Genomic DNA, 23,204 nt, shown 5'->3' with positions numbered 1-23,204 from the left:
CCGAGCTGACAAGGTACAAATCTGTTGTTCTGCCCCTGAACAAGGCAGTTAACCCACTGTTCCGTCATTGAAAATAAGAATTTGTTCTTAACTGACTTACCTAGTTAAATCAAGGTAATAAATAAATAACATTACATAAACGGAGTAAGTAGCACTACTAGCAGATGAGATGTAGATTAGGGCCTAACCCCTGGTCTCCGTGTTGAAAGGGGAGCCGAGCCACCTCATACCAGAGGGTAAGACCCTAATTGAGGCGCTGATTCTGTGATAATGATCTAATGAATACAGAGGATCTTTAGGGGCCAGGCGCTACGTTAGTCCTCTTAACTACTGACCTCGCACCACTACTTACTCTATCACATGGCGTTTGATGGTGAAATCACACAAATCAAGTTGTATTGATTTGATTTTACAGGCCCGGCCTCTTTACCGTCTCATGTGCCCATTAGTTCCAGGAGGTGAACACTCGCTCCTTGGCAAGCCAGGATTCTCCTCCATTTAACGAGCATCCTAGATGAAAGTTACTTTAGTGGAACATTTTAGCCTAATTTTGTTTTTGATTTATTCAACCTTCATTTAACTAGGCAAGTCGGTTAAGAACATTCTTATTTACAATAATATAGCTCCGTCAGACTTCAGTAGGGTCTAACGTGTGTGTGTGTGTGTGTGTGTGTGTGTGTGTGTGCAAACTCTCGTCACTCAGATCCAAAACATCTACAGTTATGTATACCTTTCCCCACACACACACACACTCTCTCTCATTTCAGCCTGCCTACCAGGACCCCCAGTGTGTCTCAAGGAGGACAACCTATAAGCTCTCAGCGCAGCATGCAAGGAACATGTGCAGACAGAGCAGCTGTGTGTGTACTCGGCCGAGGATTATGCAACAGGACAGCGAACGAGCTGGCCGGCATCGGGTTTCTATTAAAACCTCTTCAGGATCGGACGCTTTTTTCCAATTTTTGCCTAAAAGGACATAACCAAATCTAACTGCTTGTAACTCGAGCATATGCATATTCTTGGTACCATTTGAAAGGAAACACTTTGAAGTTTGTGGAAATGTGAAAGGAATGTAGGAGAATGTAACACAATAGATTTGGTAAAATAAAAAATAAAAACTTTCTTTCTTTGAAATGAAAGAGAAACGCCATGTAGTATTTCCGGCCCAGCTGCAATTTAGATTTTGGCCACTAGAGGGCAGCAGTGTATGTGCAAAGTTTTAGATTGATCCAATGAACCATTGCATCTCTGTTAAATGTATTAAGACTGCCCAAATGTGCCTAATTTGTTTATTAATAACTTTTCATGTTCAAAACTGTGCACTCTCAAACAATAGCATGGTATTATTTCACTAATAGCTACTGTAAATTAGACAGTGCAGTTAGATCAACAAGAATTTAAGCTTTCTGCCAATAGGTATGTCTATGCCCTGGGAAATGTTCTTGTTACTTACAACCTCTTGCTAATCGCATTACCCTATGTTAGCTCAACGTCCCACAGGGAGGGGACCCACCGATCCTGAAGACGTTTTGAGGCCTGTTTACAGAATAGCCTTGGGAGGGACAATGCTCATGACTGATTTTGCACTGGAAAATAGCATGGGCCAGTGATCTGATGTACAGGCATTGGGCGGTTGAGGCTCTTTTGTTTCTTTGTGTCAACCATTCCCCATTTACAGTAGATGACGTCCTAACAATGCAGCCTCAGAAAAAAAAATGCTTGTTCAGAGGAACCCGTTCATCCAGATTCCACATCCTTCAATTGTTATCGTCTCAATTCATGCCGTCTTTCCAAGGAAGAAGGGGCCAGGGTTGGTTCCTTTTGTAGAAGCACGGTACTGCAGTTTAACTAACGCCCGGGTCAGAAAGACCATTTCCATAGACGGCCACTTAGAGAAGTCAGATTTGAACATTCTTAATAGAGCTGCCCAAATCGATCCCAGGCTGTCACAGCTGGCTGGTAGCCCCATAGGGCAGTGCATAATTGGCCTAGCACCGTCTGGGTTGGTGGGGGGGTTCCTTAGCTCATCGCCCTCCAGTGACTCCTTGTGGCGGGCAAGGGCACCTGTAAGCTGACCTCTGTCAGTCGAACTGTTTCCTCCGACACATTAGTGCGGCTGGCTACTGGATTAAGCAAGCAGTGTATTAAGAGGCAGCGCGGCTTGGTGGGTCATGTTTTTGAGGACGCATGTCTCGACCTTCGCCTCTGCCGAACCCGTTGGAGTTGCAGCGACGAGACAAAATCGTAACTACCGATTGGATGTTATGAAATTAGGGAGGAAAAGGGGGTACAATTACAACAACAAAAATCCTAATCCTAAAACACTTTAGTCATCACCAGGGTGCACCAAACAGCCTTTGAATTATTCAAATAATTGTAGCTGAGAAAATACTATACATGGAACCAACATTTTTTAATTGAGAGCTTAATGGAAACAATAAATAGCAAGGCTGTCTTCGTCAAAAGGCCTTTTTGACTATCATTGAACATGGAACTCCTATAAGGAAGTGGCTAATAAAATGCCATTTTCAAACATTTGCCAACATGGAATCTGTTCTGAACAGTGCACCTAATGAGTGCTGTTCCATGTGGTGTTCCACTTAGAAATAGGGGGTATCTAATAGCAACAACTAGGATGGTTTGCTATGACTACGATTGTGGCTTTGGCTTCTAGACAACGAAAGAAAGTTCATATGAAAACCAATTAGAACAGGGGGGAAATGCTGGTTAACGGCACGAGGAAGTCTTTATAAAATAATTGCCTCCACATTTCTATGGGTTGGATTTTGGATAGGCTACATTGACGCAAGGTAAGAGATACCTGATTATTTGAAATAAAGTAAAACAATTTCAGGTTTCAAACACAAGCTCCCATCGCGATGTGGTGAGTGCCAAGCTGATAGCCTGCCTACCGGTAGCGATAGCAGAGGCACGCTTTAATTACCAGTTGAAAAAAAAAAAAAATAGTGTCTCTTTTTTTATTGTGGCTCTCAACAGTTCATTTTTTTTATAAAAAAAAGAAAATTAACACGCGGTTGTATTTGTTGCGCAATCATTGGGCTTACAAATGCTTGTTTCACTCCAGTACCAGCTTTTTGAGGAGCTGCTCTCTGACAGCACTATGCCGCTCCTCAAATTAGGCTCTGTATGCTGTACTACTTATGAAAATTACCCACATGCCAATTTAATTCCACTAAATTATGCAAATTAACCTATAGACCGATAAGCATGACCGGTCAGATGTATTTTTGGCGCTAACCGATTTAACATCCCTTCAACGTGGAGGCATATAATTAATATATATTTTTTGTGGCACATGTTTGTAAGGACATATTACCTAGATTGAACTAGGCGCGCTTCGTCCTGTAGTAGGGCTGACCCCATTTAGTCAACTGGTCGATTGTTTGGTCAATAGGCTGTTGGTCGACAGATCTTTTTTAGTCAAGCATTCAGTCGCAAAGTTTTTTTATTTTTTATTAAAAAAAAAAATTGTGCATAAATGTCTGAAACTCGCCAAGTCACAGAAAAACACAGCCATTTTTCCAGCCAAAGAGAAGAGTCGCAGAAATATAGATACAATTAATCACTAACCTTTGATCTTCATCAGATGACACTCATAGGATTTCATGTTACACAATACATGTATGTTTTGTTCAATAAAGTGCAGTATTATGTCCAAAAATCTAATTTTACGTTGGTGTGTTATGTTAAGTAGTTCCAAAACGTGGTGATTTTGCAGAGAGCCACATCAATTCACAGAAATACTCATAATAAACATTGATAAAAGATACAACTATTATACATGGAACTTTAGATAAACTTCTCCTTAATGCAACCGCTGTGTCAAATTTCAAAAACACTTTACGGGAAAAAGCACACCTTGCAATAATCTGAGTACGTCGCTCAGAGACAAACCGCTAAAGAGATATCCGACATGTTGTGTAGTCAACATTAGTCAGAAATAGCATTATAAATATTCACTTACCTTTGATCTTCGTCAGAATGCACTCCCAGGAATTCCACAATAAATGTTTGATTTGTTCGATAAAGTTCATAATTTATGTCCAAATACTTCCCTTTGTTAGGGCGTTTGGTAAACAAATCCAAACGTGCATGCAAGTCCAGCCCGAAAGGCCGGACAAAGTCCAAAAAGTTCCGTTAGTCAGTTTCGAAACATGTCAAAATAAGTATAGAATCAATCTTTAGGATGTTTTTAACATAAATCTTCAATAATGTTCCGACCGGAGAATTCCTTTGTCTGTAGAAAAGCAATGGAACGCGAGCTAACTCACATGACCGCGCGCCACGAGCTCAAAGCATTCTGCCAGACCTCTGACTCAATCCCCTCTCATTCGGCCCCACTTCACAGTAGAAGCATCAAACAAGGTTCTAAAGACTGTTGACATCTAGTGGAAGCCTTAGGAAGTGCAACATGACCAATATCCCACTGTATCTTCAATAGGGAATGAGTTGAAAAACAACCAACCTCAGATTTCCCACTTCCTGGTTGGATTTTTTTCTCAGATTTTTGCCTGCCATATGAGTTCTGTTATACTCAGACATCATTCAAACAGTTTTAAACTTCAAGGTTTTCTATCCAAATATACTAATAATATGCATATATTAGCAACTGGGCCTGAGTAGCAGGCAGTTTCCTCTGGGCACCTTATTCATCCAAGCTACTGTATGTTGTATGTATAACAACCTGTATGTTAATGTTCCCCCTGGCTAAATATTAGCCCAATAGACCAGGTTTATACTGGACTCGTTACTTAGGTGTTCACACTACGAGAGCGAGGGAGAGGTTTCGAGAAAATACCCTCAGCTAGGACCTTTTACTTGTAATGTAAATTTGCAATCTTGTCTTCTACGTCACCGTTTGAAGGCTGCGGACGAGCTTTGCTTGAGATTCACCTCCACTCCGAGCATTGCAGTGTGAAGAGATGTACCAGCCCATGTGTATTGTAGTCAAGTGAGCGGTGATGTACAAGGTTTTAAGGTCGAAGGACGTTTCCGGGCACAATGTATAAACTGACGTTTGCCAGAGAAATCCCTATGCTTTGCATTCACGCTTGTTGTTTGTACATATCCGTAGCGATATCGACAACACCATAGCAAAAGGACTTGTTCAGACTTGGTCCGGTGCGGAGACCAAGCTTTTGATCTCCATTTGGTCAAGCGATCGGATTCTAGCGAGGTTGTTGCACTAATTACAGAAAGAAAGACGTCTACCTCGACGTCTGCGGCGTCGCTTGAACGTGGCCACCATCCTTTTGCGGAAGCATCACCAGACATGAAAAATATGCGTATCGCCGGACCAAAGATGAGAATGGACTGAGTGGTATTGGCAGAGAGGCCTGTCCATTCAATAGGGAATTGGACAATTTCCTCATCACGCAACCTGCCTCCATCCCCGCCCCACATTATGGAGGCCAGGGTAACTGCAGCAGATGAAGAGCAAGAATTTGGCAAGTACTTTTTATTAATTGTGTAAAATTAACTTAGAAAAGTCATCCGGACACTATGTCCTAATGTATTAGCCAGACGGCTAGCTAGTTCTAAGTTATATGAATCTAAAGTATCACTACTTAATGTTGTCGTCTGCTAGCTGGCTGCTAACAAAACATTGCTAGCCTGTTTTTGTAAACTTTGCTTATCACTCCCACCCAAATGCTTGTAATGACTATGAGCTAGTTGCCGTTGTTATTTCACCACAGCTTTACATCGGGGAATGCTAGCTGCTCGCTTACAAAAATCACTGTTCATAGTGAACGTATTCTGTTGGGTAACTTTGCTTATCAATCTCTCCCACACAGACTCTGACGAAAAGCCATGCGGCAACACCAGCCTCGGGTCCTGTCGGTAGCCCCAACTCTGAGCAGTCTGCCCCTAGTTTCCCTCTCAAGTCCAACCAACTCCTCTCTTGAGTCGAGGTGCTCAGGCCAGCAAAATACCCCTTGCAGGTATAGAACAGTATAACATGTTATTTTACTTGATGTTTTGTTGGTGACGCTAAATTAACTTATATATGGACATTTTTTTTAAATTGTTGATTTGGCTGACAGTAATCACTTTCTTGTTCACTCCAGGTGGCAGAGCATCCAGAAAGATTCCATATGAGTGGTAACAACACAGCGAAAAGGCTGCAAGGGAGAATATAAAGGAGCTTGGTGAATTCACCGTGTGGTCTCAAGAAAGGCAGGTCGAGATGAACTGGCAGCTTGTGTTCAACTTTTCTGCCGTTATGTAGTGTATGCTCAGAAGCGCTAGCCTGATGCACCTGCTCCTCAGCAGGCCCCTGTGCAGAGCCAATCCAGGATGTCACTGCTGCAGGGTCAGGAGCCAGTGTAGCCGATGTGAAATGGCTAGCTAGTTAGCGGTGGTGCGCGCTAGTGGCGTATCAATTGGTGACGTCACTTGCTCTGAGACCTTGAAGTAGTGGTTCTCCTTGCCGCGGCATTTGTGGAGCGATGGGTAACGATGCTTCGAGGGTGACTGTTGACGTGTGCAGAGGGTCCCTGGTTCTCGCCCGGGTCGGGGCGAGGGGACGGACGTAAAGTCTATACTGTTACACCAGCGTACAGCAGCAATCCTGTATGGCTTCAGACCACCATCTCAAAGACAATCCAGCCTGGGAAACAACAACAATTATTATTATTATTGCTTGTTTCCCCATTTCGCCCTGAACAGACAACACACTGAAGAAAGCGAAGCTGAAACGACTGTATGTTATTCTCGTAATGAATTAAAGAAACATGTATATACAGTGCTAGTTGAACGAGGTGTATCCAAACTTAAGAGTTTCCTTATTTTTTAAACTATTTTCTACATGGTAGAATAATAGTGAAGACATCAAAACTATGAAATGACACCCATGGGATCATGTAGTAACCAAAAAAAAGTGTTTAAAAAAATTGAAATATATTTGAGATTCTTCAAAGTAGCCTTGTCGACAGCTCTGCACACTCTTGGCATTTTACTAACAAGTTTGACCTTGACTGGTGGTCCATGACCCCGTGTTGAATAATACAATCAGTTTATTTGTCACGTGCACCGAATACAACAGGTGTAGTAGACCTTACAGTGAAACGCTTTACTTACAGGCTCTAACCAACAGTGCAAAAAAAAGGTATTGGGTGAACAATAGATAAGTAAAGAAATAAAAACAACAGTAAAGAAGACTGTGAAAAGTAACAGTAGCGAGGCTACATACAGGCACTGGTTAGTCAGGCTGATTGAGGTAGTATGTACATGTAGATCTGGTTAAAGTGACATATATGATGAACAGAGAGCAGCAGTAGTGTAAAAGAGGGGGTGGCGGGACACCTGATATAAGTAGTCTGTGTGACTGTGCGAGTGGTGGACTTATGACGGGTAAATGGGACCCGACTATGGCACCTACACATTGAGGGAATCCAAGATCAAGTTGCCTGAATCCCCGGGTGGTGTCCTCTGTGCATCTCTGGGTTATCCTTCAACTTGAGCGCAGTAGCAAAGCATAGTGTGCATATATACAAAAGTATGTGGACACCCTTACAAATTAGTAGATTCAGGTCATTTCAGCCACTCGTTGCTGACGGGTGTAAAAAAAAAAAAAAAATCTAACACAAAGACTTGCAATCTCCAGAGACACACATTGGCAGTAGAATGGCTTTACTGAAGAGCTCAGTGACGTTCAACGTGGCACTGTCATAGGATGCCACCTTTCCAACAAGTCATTTTGTCAAATTTATGCCCTGCTAAAGCTTCCCCGGTCAACTGTAAGTGCTGTTATTGTGAAGTGGAAACGTCTAGGAGCAACAACGGCTTAGCCGCGAAGTGGTAGGCTACATAAACTTATTAAAATCTTCTGTCGTCATAACAGTCACTACCGGGTTCCAAACTTCCTCTGGAAGCAATGTCAGCACAATAACTATTAGTCGGGAGCTTCGTGAAATGGGTTTCCATGGCCGAGCAGCCGCACACAAGCCGAAGATCATCATGCGCAATGCCAAGCATCGGCTGGAGTGGTGTAAAGCTCGCCACCATTGGACTCTGGAGCAGTGGAAACGCATTCTCTGGCGTGATGAATCACACTTTCAGATCTGGCAATCTGACGAACATATCTGGGTTTGGCAGATGCCAGGAAAACGTGCCCTGCCTGAATGCACAGTGCCAACTGTAAAGTTTGGTGGAGGAGGAATAATGGTCTGGGGCTGTTATTCATGGTTTGGGCTAGGCCTCACTAATGCTCTACTGGCTGAATGGAAACAAGTCCCTGCAGCAATGTTCCAACATCTAGAGGAAAGCCTTCCCAGAAGAGTGGAGGCTGTTATAGCAGCAAAGGGGGGGACCAACTCCATATTAATGCCCATGATTTTGGAATGAGATGTTTGACGAGCAGGTGTCCACATACTTTTGGTCATGTAGTGTACATCTTGGCGGGTAGAACAGACTTACCTGTAGCCACTCGACTGCACCTGTAGTCAAAATTGCATGTACTTGTCTCTGTATGTACCTCTATTAAGGCCATGTGTCAATGTTGCTATTCATTATAAAACCCTACCAAACAGGAATGTCAACATTTATACCATCAGCAGCACTTGTTCCCTGGAGAGCACCATGTAGAATCTAAGGTAAAGCCAAATACGTCAGCCAGTGAGTTTATACGCCTTCTAGGTCATGGGGCTGCGTGCGTACATGCTGCTTCAAGCCCCCCAAACCCCCTCTCGGTACATGACATTCCCCTTGCTTATGTAAATTGAAAGGTTTATGTACGTATTATGTAAATTGAAACTTATTTTTTTTTAAGTAAAAAAAAAAAAGTTTTATGCACACACAAAAAAAAAAAGATAGGTTTATATATATATATATATATAAACCTAACAAACCTTGCATATCAAGATTCATTTTCAATTTGTTATACTTTTATGGTGCGTATTTTTACATTTACTTTACATTTATTTCAAAATAGAATTTAAATATCTTATAATGTGAAGAGGGGTTTTGTTCTCAGCCCACTTCATTTTCATGGATAAAAAAATTTTCTCCATGAAAGACGGAAACAAAATGAACATTGAAACTTTGTTGCGATGCCTCTGCTTCAACTTCTCTTCAATCTGAATAAGCTCTAAATGCTCTGTCTGTTTGTAAAGGTAAACGATAGCCCTCACAATACCCCCAGAAGACTGCCCTCTGGGCAGGTTTATACTGGGCTGTTTACTTACATAATGGGCACCATCAATTAAGATAGTGGAGGAGCAAAGCTGGTTTATTTATTTTTTTTGTCTTGCTTGATGCTTTTGTATTTACCATGCAGGACCATTGTCCCTTTTTAGTTGTCTGGTCTTGGGTGAACAAATGGCTAGACATGAATTGTCTTTTTAACATTAACATACCTGATTTAACTAGGCTTCTGTTCTGTTTGACATAGTTCATAGTCGGCTGAAGTAGTTTTGTTGACTTTGATTTAGGTGAGGATAATGGCTAATAACTCACTCTGCTGATGACATCTGGTTAAAGTGAGGATCGTGGCTAACTCACTCTGCTGATGACATCTGGTTAAAGTGAGGATCATGGCTAATAACTCACTCTGCTGATGACATCTGGTTAAAGTGAGGATCATGGCTAACTCACTCTGCTGATGACATCTGGTTAAAGTGAGGATCATGGCTAACTCACTCTGCTGATGACATCTGGTTAAAGTGAGGATAATGGCTAATAACTCACTCTGCTGATGACATCTGGTTAAAGTGAGGATAATGGCTAACTCACTCTGCTGATGACATCTGGTTAAAGTGAGGAGAATGGCTAACTCACTCTGCTGACATCTGGTTAAAGTGAGGATCATGGCTAATAACTCACTCTGCTGATGACATCTGGTTAAAGTGAGGATAATGGCTAACTCACTCTGCTGACATCTGGTTAAAGTGAGGAGAATGGCTAACTCACTCTGCTGACATCATCTGGTTTAGCGACTGTAGTGCAGCTGTTGAGAAGAGTAGAGAGGCCCATATGCGGTAAACCCCTAGTATAAATAAGGTTTCCCCCATATGCTGTAAACTCTGGCGATGGGCCCTTCAAGACCCTAATTTGAGCCAGTGGCCCCGTACTACAATGGCTGACCTGGTAAAACAACACATTTCATTGCTTTTGCTCAATAAAATGTTTTATCCTTTTGCTAACTGGTGTGAGGAGTATATAAACATAACAAATACATCGCAGATCATACTTGCAAAGACTAGGCTGCTATAGCGGGTAGGAATGTTGGGCCAGTAACCGAAGGCAGCTAACCCATTGTTCCCCCAGGTGACCGAAGGCAGTTAACCCATTGTTCCCCAGGTGACCGAAGGCAGTTAACCCATTGTTCCCCAGGTGACCGAAGGCAGTTAACCCATTGTTCCCCCAGGTGACCGAAGGCAGTTAACCCATTGTTCCCCCAGGTGACCGAAGGCAGTTAACCCATTGTTCCCCCAGGTGACCGAAGGCAGTTAACCCATTGTTCCCCCAGGTGACCGAAGGCAGTTAACCCATTGTTCCCCCAGGTGACCGAAGACATGGATGTCGTTTTAAATTATTATTATTATTATTATTATTTTTTTTTTTTTAAAGCAACCCCCCCCGCACCTCTAATACAAAGGGGTTGTGTTTAAATGCCGAAGACACGTTTCAGTTGATGAAATCTAATTTTATTCGTCACATGCACCGAATACAACAGGTGTACAGTGAAATGCACCGTACAGTGAAATGCTTACTTACAAGCCCCTAACCAACAATGCAGTAAAAAAAAAAAAAGTAACAAGTGGACACCAAGGAACTTGAAGCTCTCAACCTGTTCCACTGCAGCCCTGTCGATGAGAATGGGGGCGTGCTCGGTCCTCTTTTTCCTGTAGTCCACTATCCTCTCCTTTGTCTTGATCATGTTGAGGGAGAGGTTGTCCTGGCACCACACGGCCAGGTTTCTGACCTCCTCCCTATAGGCTGTCTCATCGTTGTCGGTGATCAGGCCTACCACTATTGTCATCAGCAGACTTAATGATTGTGTTGGAGTTGTGCCTGGCTATGCAGTCATGAGTGAACAGAGAGTACAGGATGGGACTCAGCACGCACCCCAGTACGCACTTATTGATGAAGCCAATGACTGATGTGGTGTACTCCTCAATGCCATCGGAGGGTTTCTGGAACATATTCTAGTATGTGCAAACAACACAGTCCTGTAGCTTAGCATCAGCTTCATCTGAACACATTTTTACTGACCGAGTCACTGGTACTTCCTGCTTTCATTTTTGCTTGTAAGCAGGAATCAGAAGCATAGAATTATGGTCAGATTTGCCCAAATGGAGGGTGAGGGAGAACTTTGTATGTGTCTCTGTGGTGTAAAGGTGGTCCAGAGGTTGTTTTCCCCTCTGGTTGCACATTTTAACATGCTGATAGAAATTTGGTCAAACAGATTTAAGTTTCCCTGTATTAAAGTCCCCGGCTCCTAGAAGCGCCGCCTCATTCAGTGAGTTCTTAGTGCCAACTGGAACGATGTGACTGGAACGAATTGCAAAAATCGCTGAAGTTGGAGACTTATCTCCCTCACCAACTTCAAACATCTGCTATCTGAGCAGCTAACCGATCGCTGCAGCTGTACATAGTCTATCGGTAAATAGCCCACCCATTTTTACCTACCTCATCCCCATACTGTTTTTATTTATTTACTTTTCTGCTCTTTTGCACACCAATATCTCTACCTGTACATGACCATCTGATCATTTATCACTCCAGTGTTAATCTGCAAAATTGTAATCATTCGCCTACCTCCTCATGCCTTTTGCACACAATGTATATAGACTCTTTTTTTTTTTTCCTACTGTGTTATTGACTTGTTAATTGTTTACTCCATGTGTAACTCTGTGTTGTCTGTTCACACTGCTATGCTTTATCTTGGCCAGGTCGCAGTTGCAAATGAGAACTTGTTCTCAACTGGCCTACCTGGTTAAATAAAGGTGAAATAAAAAAACAAAAAAACCTCGCTCTGTGGTGGAATGTAAACAGCTACGAAAAATACAGAAACTCTCTAGGTAGATATTGTGGTCTACAGCTTATCATGAGATAATTCTACCTCAGGTGTGCAAAACCTTGAAACTTCCTTAGATAGTGTACCAGCTGTTATTTACAAAAAGGCATTGTCCGCCGCCCCTTGTCTTACCAGACGCCGCTGTTCTATCCTGCCGATACAGTGTATAACCAGCCAGTTGTATGTTGTCGTTCAGCCACGACTCCGTGAAGCATAAGATATTACAGTTTTGAATGTCCCGTTGGTAGATTAATCTTCTGCGTATGTCACCTATTTTATTGTTCAAAGATTGCACGTTTGCTAGCAGAATAGAAGGAATTGGGGGTTTATTCGATGGCCTACGAATTCTCAGAAGACAGCCCACCCTCTGGCCCCTTTTTCTCTGCCTTCTCTTTACGCAAATGATGGGGATCTGGGCCTGTTCCTGAGAAGGCAGTATACCATTCAGACCGGGCTCGTCAGACTCATTAAAGGAAAAAAAGGATTCTGCCAGTCCATGGTGTTTAATCGCAGTTCTGATGTCCAGAAGTTATTTTTGGTCATAAGAGACGGTAGCGGCAACATTATGTACAAAAGAAGTTACGAACAATGCAAAGAAAGAAACAAAAAAAAAACACAATTGGTTAGGAATACGAAAAACGTCAGCCTTGTTCTCCGGCTCCGTCTTGTTGCATTCGTACAAGTGACTGGGTGTATCGCCCTTTCCCTATCATACACCCCAGGTTTCACGCTTCAGTCTCTCTCTTGTGCCTTGTATCCCCCCGTAGTTGCAACGCGATCACACCAGATAGACTTCAGTATTCAATGTTTGTCCCTCGTCCCCAGGACATTGGATGATGCCTTTTTTTAATACCGTCCACTAGGTGCAACTTAACTGTAATTTTATTTTTTTATGCTTAACCGTGAAGTTATTTTCTGTTTTAACAACTTTAACCATTTACCTACTTTCACTTCACCCACAGATGTTTATCCCACTGGACAAACATTGAATACCGAAGTGAGATCTTGTTGCCAGTCGAGCCGACCATTGTCAAACCGCAAATTGCTGTTTCATCCATGGCAATGATGTTGGTATTCTTTCTCTCATCTGTTGCTCAATCTTTACAGTACTCACTGATGTTAACTCGTAAACAATTTAATTTAGACCAGTGTTTATTTGCTGACACGTGTGCCAGCTATTAAAAGGGACAGGCGGCTATTTGAGAGACTGCGTCAGTCAGTAATCTCTTAACCTCCCCCCTCCTCCATTTGCCGAGGGGTTGAAGTATAATTTGTTCAGCTGCTGCCGCCTGGTGTGGTGTTTTGTATGGTTTTACAGGGCGAAGTGTGCCTGTGCATCTGTCCCCTGTTGAAGAACTAATTAGATTTTTCATCTCTGAAAGCATGTGTTCTCTGTTTTTGTGTCGCTGGTATCCCGTCAGCACCCCTGACCCAAATGTGGGGTGTTGTGGTTCTGCCGATTCCCCGTCGGGAGTGAGGTGACTTGGATATTTGGGTTTGCGTCGCGGGGTGATACACGTGTGGGGGTGATACACGTGTGGGTGCGTTGTGTTGGGGGTCTGGGGGGTGACTGGAATGTCTGCTGTTGTGTTCCTGGCGGGGGGCACACGCACGTGCACTGTTGTGGTCAGAACAGGTCCTTGTTGTGTGTGGCACACAGAGCAAGCCGTGTCTCTTTTATATAAACGGCCCATAGGTTCCCTCCCTTAATGAAATGTACCGGCCGCCTTGTTTTCCTTTAGATTTGGCTGACAGTGTCTCCCCTCCTGTTAACCACTCCCTGTCCATCATCCTTCCCCAGCTCCTATTGGGACATTGCCGACTGCTGTCCATGTGTTATGGATAAACGCATTCCATACTCAGCCGTTGGGCATTCTGCTTCCTCCTTTTGTCCTGGATGTGTTAATTGGTCGGTTCAAAGGGGGGGAAGAATGTGCTGTTCTCTCCTTGTTTATCAACCAGTCAGATTTAAATTAACTCAGGCCCCTGTGTGGAATGCGGTCACTTCATTTAGCTGTCTTGCGTGTTATCATGGACCTGTTGGCATCGCATTCCTCTCAGTCCCTGGTCTGTATAGCTGTAGTATGCGTAGCCAACATAAAGCCCAAGGCATACCAAACATGTTTACAGTAGGTAATCACAGCATGATGTATGGCTCCCCAGTTGTCCACTGTTGACTAGAGACACTGGGAAAGGTAAAACAATCCACATTTTCACTATTTTTCCACATTTTGATACCTGATTTTTGATAGTTGGATGTTTGCATTTTGAAACAGCCACAGAAGACTGGAGGGTAAGGACCTTGGTGAAATGAGGAAAGTTGTTGGATATTTGATTTGTTTAATTCAGGGGTTCCCAAACTTATTTTTTTTTGTCCTGCGACCCCATTTTGATGGCAAAATGTTTCTGTGACCCCCAACCATGTACAAAAAAAATTAAGTTATGTAATTAACGGCCAAAGTTGACTTTTTTACAATTTGGGCTGTGAGTCTATTAAAAATCAGTCGGACAATATTGTCAATCTCAAGATGGTTTGAAGTGACTGATGCATCATAAAAGGTATTGGGAAATTCAGAAGATCATTAGACAATGTTGTGTGATCTTCTGTGTAGAAAATAACATAAAATATGAATGCTATTTCCCCCTGTCAGATTCAGTGCCTGGTCTTGTTCTAACAGCTTGCAGACATAGTAGAGAGAAGCAGTATGTACAGTTGAAGTTGGAAGTTTACATACACTTAGGTTGGAGTCATTAAAACTCGTTTTTCAACCACTCCACAAATTTCTTGTTAAACAAACTATAGTTTTGGTATGTCGGTTTGGACATCTACTTTGTGCATGAAACAAGTAATTTTTCCAACAATTGTTTACAGACTGATTATTTCCCTTATAATTCACTGTATGACAATTCCAGTGGGTCAGAAGTTTACATGCACTAAGTTGACTGTGCCTTTAAACAGCTTGGAAAATTCCAGAAAAGGATGTCATGGCTTTAGAAGCTTCTGTTAGGCTAATTGACATCATTTGAGTCTGTGGATGTATTTCAAGGCCAACCTTCGAACTCAGCGCCTCTTCACTTGACATCATGGAAAAATCAAAAGAAATCAGTCAAGACCTCAGGAAAAACAATTGTAGACCTCCACAAGTCTGGTTCATCCTTGGGAGCAATTTCCAAACTCCTGAAGGTACCACGTTCATCTGTACAAACAATAGTACGCAAGTATAAACACCATGGGACCACACAGCCATCATACTGCTCAGGAAGGATATGTGTTCTGTCTCCTAGAGATGAATGTACTTTGGTGCAAAAAGTGCAAATCAATCCCAGAACAACAGCAATGGACCGTGTGAAGATGCTGGAGGAAACAGGTACAAAAGTATCTATATCCACATTAAAATGAGTCCTATATCAACATAACCTGAAAGGCTGCTCAGCAAGGAAGAAGCCACTGCTCCAAAACCGACATAAAAAAATACTACGGTTTGCAAATGCACATGGGGACAAAGATCATACTTTTTGGAGAAATTGAACTGTTTGGGCATAATGACCATTTTTATGTTTGGAGGGAAAAGGGGGAGGCTTGTAAGCCGAAGATCACCATCCCAACCGTGAAGCATGGGGGGGGCAGCATCATGTTGTGGGGTGCTTTGCTGCAGGAGGGACTGGTGCATGTCACAAAATAGATGGCGCTGTGAGGAAGGAAAATTATGTGGATATATTGAAGCAACATTTCAAGACATCTGTCAGGAAGTTAAAGCTTGGTTGCAAATGGGTCTTCCAAATGGACAATGACCCCAACCATACTTTATAAAGTTGTCAAAATTGCTTAAGGACAACTAAGTCAAGGTATTAGAGTGGCCATCACAAAGACCTGACCTCAATCACATAGAACATTTGTGGGCAGCATTGAAAAAGCGTGTGTAAGCAAGGAGGCCTACAAACTTGACTCAGTTACCACCAGCTCTGTCAGGACTAGTGGGCCAAAATTCACCCAACTTATTGTGGGGAGCTTGTGGACGGCTACCCGAAACGTTTGACCCAAGTTAAACAATTTAAAGACAATGCTACCAAATACTAATTGAGTGTATGTAAACTTCTGACCCACTGGGCAAGTGATGAGACATAATAGCTGAAATAAATCATTCTCTCTGCTATTATTCGGACATTTCACATTCTTAAAATAAAGTGGTGATCCTAACTGACCTAAGACGGGGAGTTTTTACTAGGATTAAATGTTAGGAATTGTGAAACTGAGTTTAAATGTAATTGGCTAAGGTGTATGTAAACTTCTGACCCTAACTGTATGTACGTGTTCCTGGGAGTTTTCTCTCTCTGTGATAATGTCATATTTTGTATCTTAAACCATTGAAAAGAGACACATTTGTAGGAAGAAAACAGAAACCTCTGTTTACAACCACATCTAGCGGCTACCGGAGGGTTGGAACTCCCATCTCAAATTACTCAATTACTCAACCAGGAAATGGTGGAGGGATTTCTGCATTACACCTTTTTTAAAAGTGATACGAATTGAACATGTAGTCATTAACAAGACCTTGAATGTTTATTTTTACAAATAACATGTTCTTTGCTCAAAGCATTAGGGGTCATATTAGTGTGTAGCCCAAACTGTTCAGATGCTACAGACAGAAGTTGGCAGATTGGCTGTACCGACTTTAGACAAGTTCCAAGACACTTGTGGGGGTTGTAGAGCGAAACGGAGAACGCCATCGTGTTCGAGAGAGTCATCTTTCTGTAAAGGGGTCATAACCGTTCGGACGCTACAGACTATTTTGTGAGAAGACTGATTTTCGCCATGTCTCATGGTCTGACAAATACCGCTCTAGTTCTGTCACCTTTCACCTCAGAAGTAGAAGTGTTACATAGGCGGATGCTGTGGATTGAAACGAATCCAATGCAAAGAAACAGATCTAGCTTAAATTGATTAGATTTCTTTAAAAAATAAGTGTGTGTGTATATATATATATATATATATATATTTCCGCAGGGGAGTGGACATTGATCTTAGGGGTATTAAGTCAAGTTTAGGCTACGGAAATGATCAGGCCCACACAACCTGAAAATAGTATCTCCCTGAAAAATCAAATCAAACATGCACATACTTGAGATTATTTTTTTTCACCTTTTTATTTAACCAGGTAAACTAGTTGAGAACAAGTTCCCATTTTACAACTGCGACCTGGCCAAGATAAAGCAAAGCATGAGTAAACTTAAGTTGATTGACAAAGGTGTGGTTTAACACATACAGTGTGAGATTATGTTTTGCAACAGCAGTAAGTAAACATGGTTTATATAAGTCTGTCACTGAGTAGACAAATTAGAATGTAGACGCAACAAACTCCTCCCCTAACATTCTTCCAGGCAAGTCCCATGTGACGTAAAAGGCTTTTAAAGACTGGAGACACTCACTCTCATCAAAACACTAAAATTATACCTACGAGTCCGAGAGAGAACGTGGACTCTTCTTCAACTCTTTTCTGAGAGTTGTAAAATTTGGGAAGTTTTGGTCATCATGCGTTGCGAAATGAGCTACAATCTTCCCTACTCGCCAGGATCCTCACCCACAAATTCAGGACGTGTGGTTCGTTACAGAGCACGATGCAGGTAATAGTGTTGAGTATTTGGAGGCTATTTCCTCCTCATTGTGTAGCTGTCTTTACTATTGTATTTAGACGCATCATCTATGCAGGATTTTTTTGTTAAATCAACTTGCTTGTGCTCTTGCTCTATATATTGTCAGAAGGACATAGTTGGAGTGTACCCTGGATAATAGTGGCTGTATCTGCTTGTTGGTACCTCTTATCTTCACGGCGTTGTTAGCAATTGTATGAAGTTTGAGAGCCGCAGTGATTTTAAGTGCTTTGGCGACTTTGTAGCATTTAGTAGCTCCAATGTGGTGTTTTGACTGGGCAGTTGTGATTGTCTCCTGCACGTGCTCTCGTCGTCTTGTTGAGCTGCAGTCGGTCATGTAGGCTACATAGCCTTAGGGGTACAGTGCTCCCTCTCTGCACGTACTCTCGTCGCCTTGTCTCTCTGCACGTCCTCTCGTCGCCTTGTCTCTCTGCACGTACTCTCGTCGCCTTGTCTCTCTGCACGTACTCTCGTCGCCTTGTCTCTCTGCACGTCCTCTCGTCGCCTTGTCTCTCTGCACGTCCTCTCGTCGCCTTGCTGAGCTGCAGCGAGTCACGTAGTCTACATAGCTGTGGGGATTCAGTGGTCGTAGACCATTGATCGATGACTTGTTTACATTGAATGGAGGAGCCAAAGACATTAATGGCGTAATCAGGACCTAATTTGAAAATGGTCGTGTTAACCGTTTGGCGAATTGTTAGTTAAATTGCGCGCCAGCATAGATCTATGAACATAGATCAGCAAATGAATGTTCTGTATCCTGTTCACGTTTTGAAGTATAGCGAGGAAACCTAAAACTTTCACTGTTATTTGGAGCAGAATAGCATGGATCGTATAGTTTCACCTCGCACATGCATATGGAGGAATAATACAATTAATTTTATTCCACAGGATCAGTAAAAGATTTAAAATAGACAATTACAGACCTGGACAATATATTGTCTTGCCAGTGCACCTTCTAGCGGCGCGTTGCGCGAAAGCGCCTTTGTTCAGATGGGGCGGTGTAGTCAGTGGACGAGAGGCATCGACCGGGCGTTGCTAAAAGGATCAGAAACGCAACATTTTGGGGGGGTTAAATAGAGATTTGTGAGATTATTTAATGTGTCTACGAGACGTTGGCCACTGAACGACGTGAGTATAATGCATTTTCTACAAGGGTAATACGCTAAACGGAGCAAGGGAGGAGAAGTGGTGGTAACCGCCATAAAAGGGCACACTGTATGCTGTGTGTCGCCTAGACGACAAAACATTGCGAAAACAAATACTATCCTCAAATCAATGTCGAGACAAAAGCATGTCAAAACAACATATTTATATACATCTGACATAAATATTTGGAGGATGGTGTTTAAAAAAGACGTTTTTTTTCACGTCACACGGTGTTGTGACCAATGCGCAGTTTTTACACGTGCATCAACATGAAATGCGCCTTTTGTGAGCTATGCATTATAAACGTAAATGTTTTCAAATAACGGGATCAGTTCTGTTTTGTATGGCATGTTATTCTGTCGCTAGAATGCAGCGACCAGTTGCCCACGCATTTTTATATTCTACAGTATAACAATTTTATGCAAATGTGCTTATTCCCTTATCCTTGGGATATGTTTACACTTGATTAGATATCATGTTGGATTAAATGTGCAGCTGAAATGCATCATGTGCGGCTCACTTTGGCCCTGGGCCTATTGGAAGTGCACAGTATCATGAAACGATGACTTTCCACACAATGGAGGGTCATTTTGCATAGCCCTTCCAGCACTGGGTTCTGTGCTATAAACCTAATCTCCCCCCACAAACATCTGTGCTGCTTAAACCCCTTTATGTTCAACTAGCCTAAATCCCAATTGCATATAGCCTGTTTTTAAAAACAGTATTAAGAGGCAAGGCAGCATTCTTCTACATGCTGGAAAAGCAGACGATGTCAAATGTGTTTTTTGTTTTTTTTAAACAGGATTGTGCCTAAATTCCTGCATTATGCTGCATGGGGAAACTAACATACATTGGAATGTGTAGTAGGGGATTGATGATTCTCTTCAAAGCAATTTGGGGGGGGTGGCTTTTTCCTCATTCCTTTGGTATGTTGACATTATTTTCTCTCTGACTCTTTCTCCACAGTTCTTCTGGAGCCAGTGTTGTAGCCATCGATAACAAGATCGAGCAAGCGATGGTGAGTGCATCTCTAGTTCTGCACTTTTCTACCCACTAGCTAGGCACTACTAACGTATTGAAAAGCTGATGGCGATGCCTTTTGACCTGAAATCAGTGGTAAAGCTTGATATGGTAGTATCTCTGTCTTGCTAGCACTCTGATGTAATCCCTCCCATGATATGGTAGTATCTCTGTCTTGCTAGCACTCTGATGTAATCCCTCCCATGATATGGTAGTATCTCTGTCTTGCTAGCACTCTGATGTAATCCCTCCCATGATATGGTAGTATCTCTGTCTTGCTAGCACTCTGATGTAATCCCTCCCATGATATGGTAGTATCTCTGTCTTGCTAGCCCTCTGACGTAATCCCTCCCATGATATGGTAGTATCTCTGTCTTGCTAGCCCTCTGACCCCTCACATCATATGACATGGTAGTATCTCTATCTTGCTAGCACTCTGATGTAATCCCTCCCATGATATGGTAGTATCTCTGTCTTGCTAGCACTCTGATGTAATCCCTCCCATGATATGGTAGTATCTCTGTCTTGCTAGCACTCTGATGTAATCCCTCCCATGATATGGTAGTATCTCTGTCTTGCTAGCCCTCTGACCCCTCACATCATATGACATGGTAGTAGCTCTGTCTTGCTAGCCCTCTGACCCCTCACATCTCTGTAGTGTTATATGCTCCTGAGTTGTTGTACTAACGCTCTCCCCCTCTCTCTTTCTCCTCAGGACCTAGTGAAGAGCCACCTGATGTATGCGGTGAGGGAGGAGGTGGAGGTTCTGAAGGAGCAGATCAAGGAGCTGTATGAGAGGAACTCTCAGCTGGAGCGGGAGAACGCTGTGCTCAAGTCCCTGGCCAACACTGATCAGCTCACCCAGCTGTCGTCCACCCAAATCAGCCCGGCCGGCAGCACCTCCCCGCCTCAGCAGCAACCCCCCGCCAATACCAAACCCCACTTGGAGGGTGCAGCCCAGGCTCTCAGCCTGCTCCAACAGCCCAACGTCACCTCAGCGTGATCACCTGCCTCCGTATAACACCTCCCCGAAATACGCGAGGAGGAGTCCCCAAACAACCAACTAACCATAACATAATCAACACTTGATTATGTTTTTTTTTTTGAGAAGCAAAATCGGCCTTTGTTTGCCACCCTTGTCTTTTTGAGTGGTGTTAAAAGAGCTATGCTTCAGTGTGCTGCTGCTGTCGTCGGGCCTTCCCAGTGTTAGACCATCATCATCCTGTGAAAGCATTGTTTTGTCCGGGCGTCCCGTGTTCAGTCGAAGGGGAACTGGCCAGGGGCGAGTACATCGCAGCCTGTGTCCCCACGCAGGGGAGAGAGGTGATGGGCTGTATTGTGGCGGGATAACTGGAGGTGGTCCAAAGGGCCCCAAAAATCAACACTGGGCTGTTGGTGGTGAGTGGAAAAGAACGGGGGGAATGAGAGGGACAAAGAGACTGAGGTGGGGAAGAGGATTCTCACCCTACCATAAGAGGAATGTGTCTCTCGCTGTGAGAAGAGCGAGACTAGTTTTCCCAGAGCCACCACACTTTGACCCAAGTAAAAAAAAAATATAAAAAAAACATAACTTCTTTAGTTCAGTTTTACTGTTTGCATTTATTTATTTTGGGGCTGCTATTTTCATAATGTAAATGAACAATGTAACAGAAATACTTATATTTAAAAACAAAAAAGAAGAGAGAAAAATAAGTTTCTGTTTATGATTATCGGTCAGACATTTTTGGTAGTCTAATGCAACAAGTAGTTCCGTACAGGCAATAGGTTCTTTAAAATGGCAATTTCCTATGGCATAGCACCGCTAACACTAAAAGGCAGTTCATTTAAATGAGATGAAATCCAGGTTGAATGTACATTTTGTAGAGAGTGTAAAGTATTGAGAGCATAGAGGGTTTGTACAGGTGAACACCAGTTCTTCAAATATATATATATATATATTCTTCAATGAATTTTCGGTGGTTATATTTTGATGAAGAACACTGTTCATTTCTGTTGCTATAGTTTCTTTTTGGGAAAAAAAAATGTAGAGAAAATTGCCGTACTTCCCCAACCTTTTTTGAAAATTCTATTGTGCATATTTAATTTCTGGGCTGGGGGTAAAAAAAAAAAAAAAAAAGCTGTGAAATTGTTCAACCTACTTTGTAACCAAAGACGCAAAGCTGTGTAATTCCTATATATTTTTATTATTTTTGAATGCACACTTCTATGTATTTTTACCTTAATTTTTTTTTTTTTTACACTTCCTCCTTCACATCAAATACTTTTTTTTTTTTGGGGGGATGCTGTTTAGCATGTTCTGCATGATCTATAATCAAACCACTTTCTTACCTCATGTTTTTATCCAACGCTCTTATTGTAACATATAGTTAGTTATTCAGTCTGAACGATGGGTAATGGACGGGGGGTGGGGGGTGGGGGGAGAATGAGGGATGAAGGGAGAGTCAGAAGCTCACATTAGCAGAAAATGAAGTTTGACCCATCTTTTTGTTCATGTAAACAGTGTTTTTTTTGTTGTTTTTTTTCATATGCAGACAGTTTTTTTGTTACGTTTTAATGTATTTGATGAATGCAAACATTTAGATTCTGATTGTAGTTTACCAATCTGTACTTCAATAAAGAAAGGTTCTAACTTAATGGAAACTTTGTACACATTTCACAACTCCAGCTTGAACCCGGTAAATTCTTGTATGAGCATATTATGGTATGTCCTGTCTGTGTTACATGTATTTTGTGCCTCCTGCACCATCGCCGGTTGTCTGGCGACCTGGTTTATTCTTTGTGGCTTATAATTGTACAATCGGTCATCTTTAGCAGGATGAATTTAGATTTCAACTTCAGTTGGGGTTTTAAAAAAAAAATATATATTTGAAGGAGATGCTGTGCACATGCCAGGTGTACTGTATGAAAGTGATTTATCACTGAGCCTTGGAGAAAATATCTTAATGCCCTTGTAATGTGCTGTTCTGACGGTTTCAGTTTTCAGTAAAAAAAATAAATTACTGTTTTATTAAGAATGTCAATGTCTCGCCCAGTGCATTTAATTTTAAAAAAAAAATCTTCCAATGAATGGCTAATGATCAGCTTAGATTGATTTAAGCTGGTTGACGTACAAGTACGACACATAGTGTCCAGGGTATATAGCTGTCAACTATCTCACCTCAGTCTCTGCTTGATGTACTTCACTCTAGGATCAACAAGGAGAATCTTACTTTGAATTGACACTAACACTAGGCTAGGATATATTTGCTTATGTAGGTGTGATGATCTCTTGTTTCGCAGCAAGGTTTATTTGTGTGTGTTGACTTAGATTCTGAACTAGGATCCTGATTGAGCAAAATAAGACAAA

At 42.2% G+C, this 23,204-nt stretch overlaps 1 protein-coding gene across 3 annotated transcripts in view; it reads left to right on the top strand.

Annotated features, from left to right (window-relative positions):
- Nucleotides 1-22,878, top strand: part of LOC112251980 (TSC22 domain family protein 2-like) — a 46,744-nt gene extending 23,866 nt beyond the window's left edge. Inside the window, exons 2-3 of one of the 3 annotated variants that reach the window (XM_042322910.1) lie at nt 19,805-19,856; nt 20,574-22,878. In XM_042322910.1, the coding sequence (XP_042178844.1) occupies nt 19,805-19,856; nt 20,574-20,861 (340 nt within the window). In that variant the 3' untranslated portion in view covers nt 20,862-22,878. Of the gene's footprint in view, nt 1-703; nt 1,246-19,804; nt 19,857-20,573 lie in introns of those variants that run through there. The other 2 variants (XM_042322911.1, XM_042322912.1) reach the window with 2 other exon arrangements.
- The last annotated feature ends 326 nt before the right edge of the window (nt 22,879-23,204 follow it).

Source organism: Oncorhynchus tshawytscha, linkage group LG06, assembly GCF_018296145.1.
Source record: "Oncorhynchus tshawytscha isolate Ot180627B linkage group LG06, Otsh_v2.0, whole genome shotgun sequence".
Classification (NCBI taxonomy): domain Eukaryota; kingdom Metazoa; phylum Chordata; class Actinopteri; order Salmoniformes; family Salmonidae; genus Oncorhynchus; species Oncorhynchus tshawytscha.
This window is presented reverse-complemented; position numbering and strand designations above follow the sequence as displayed.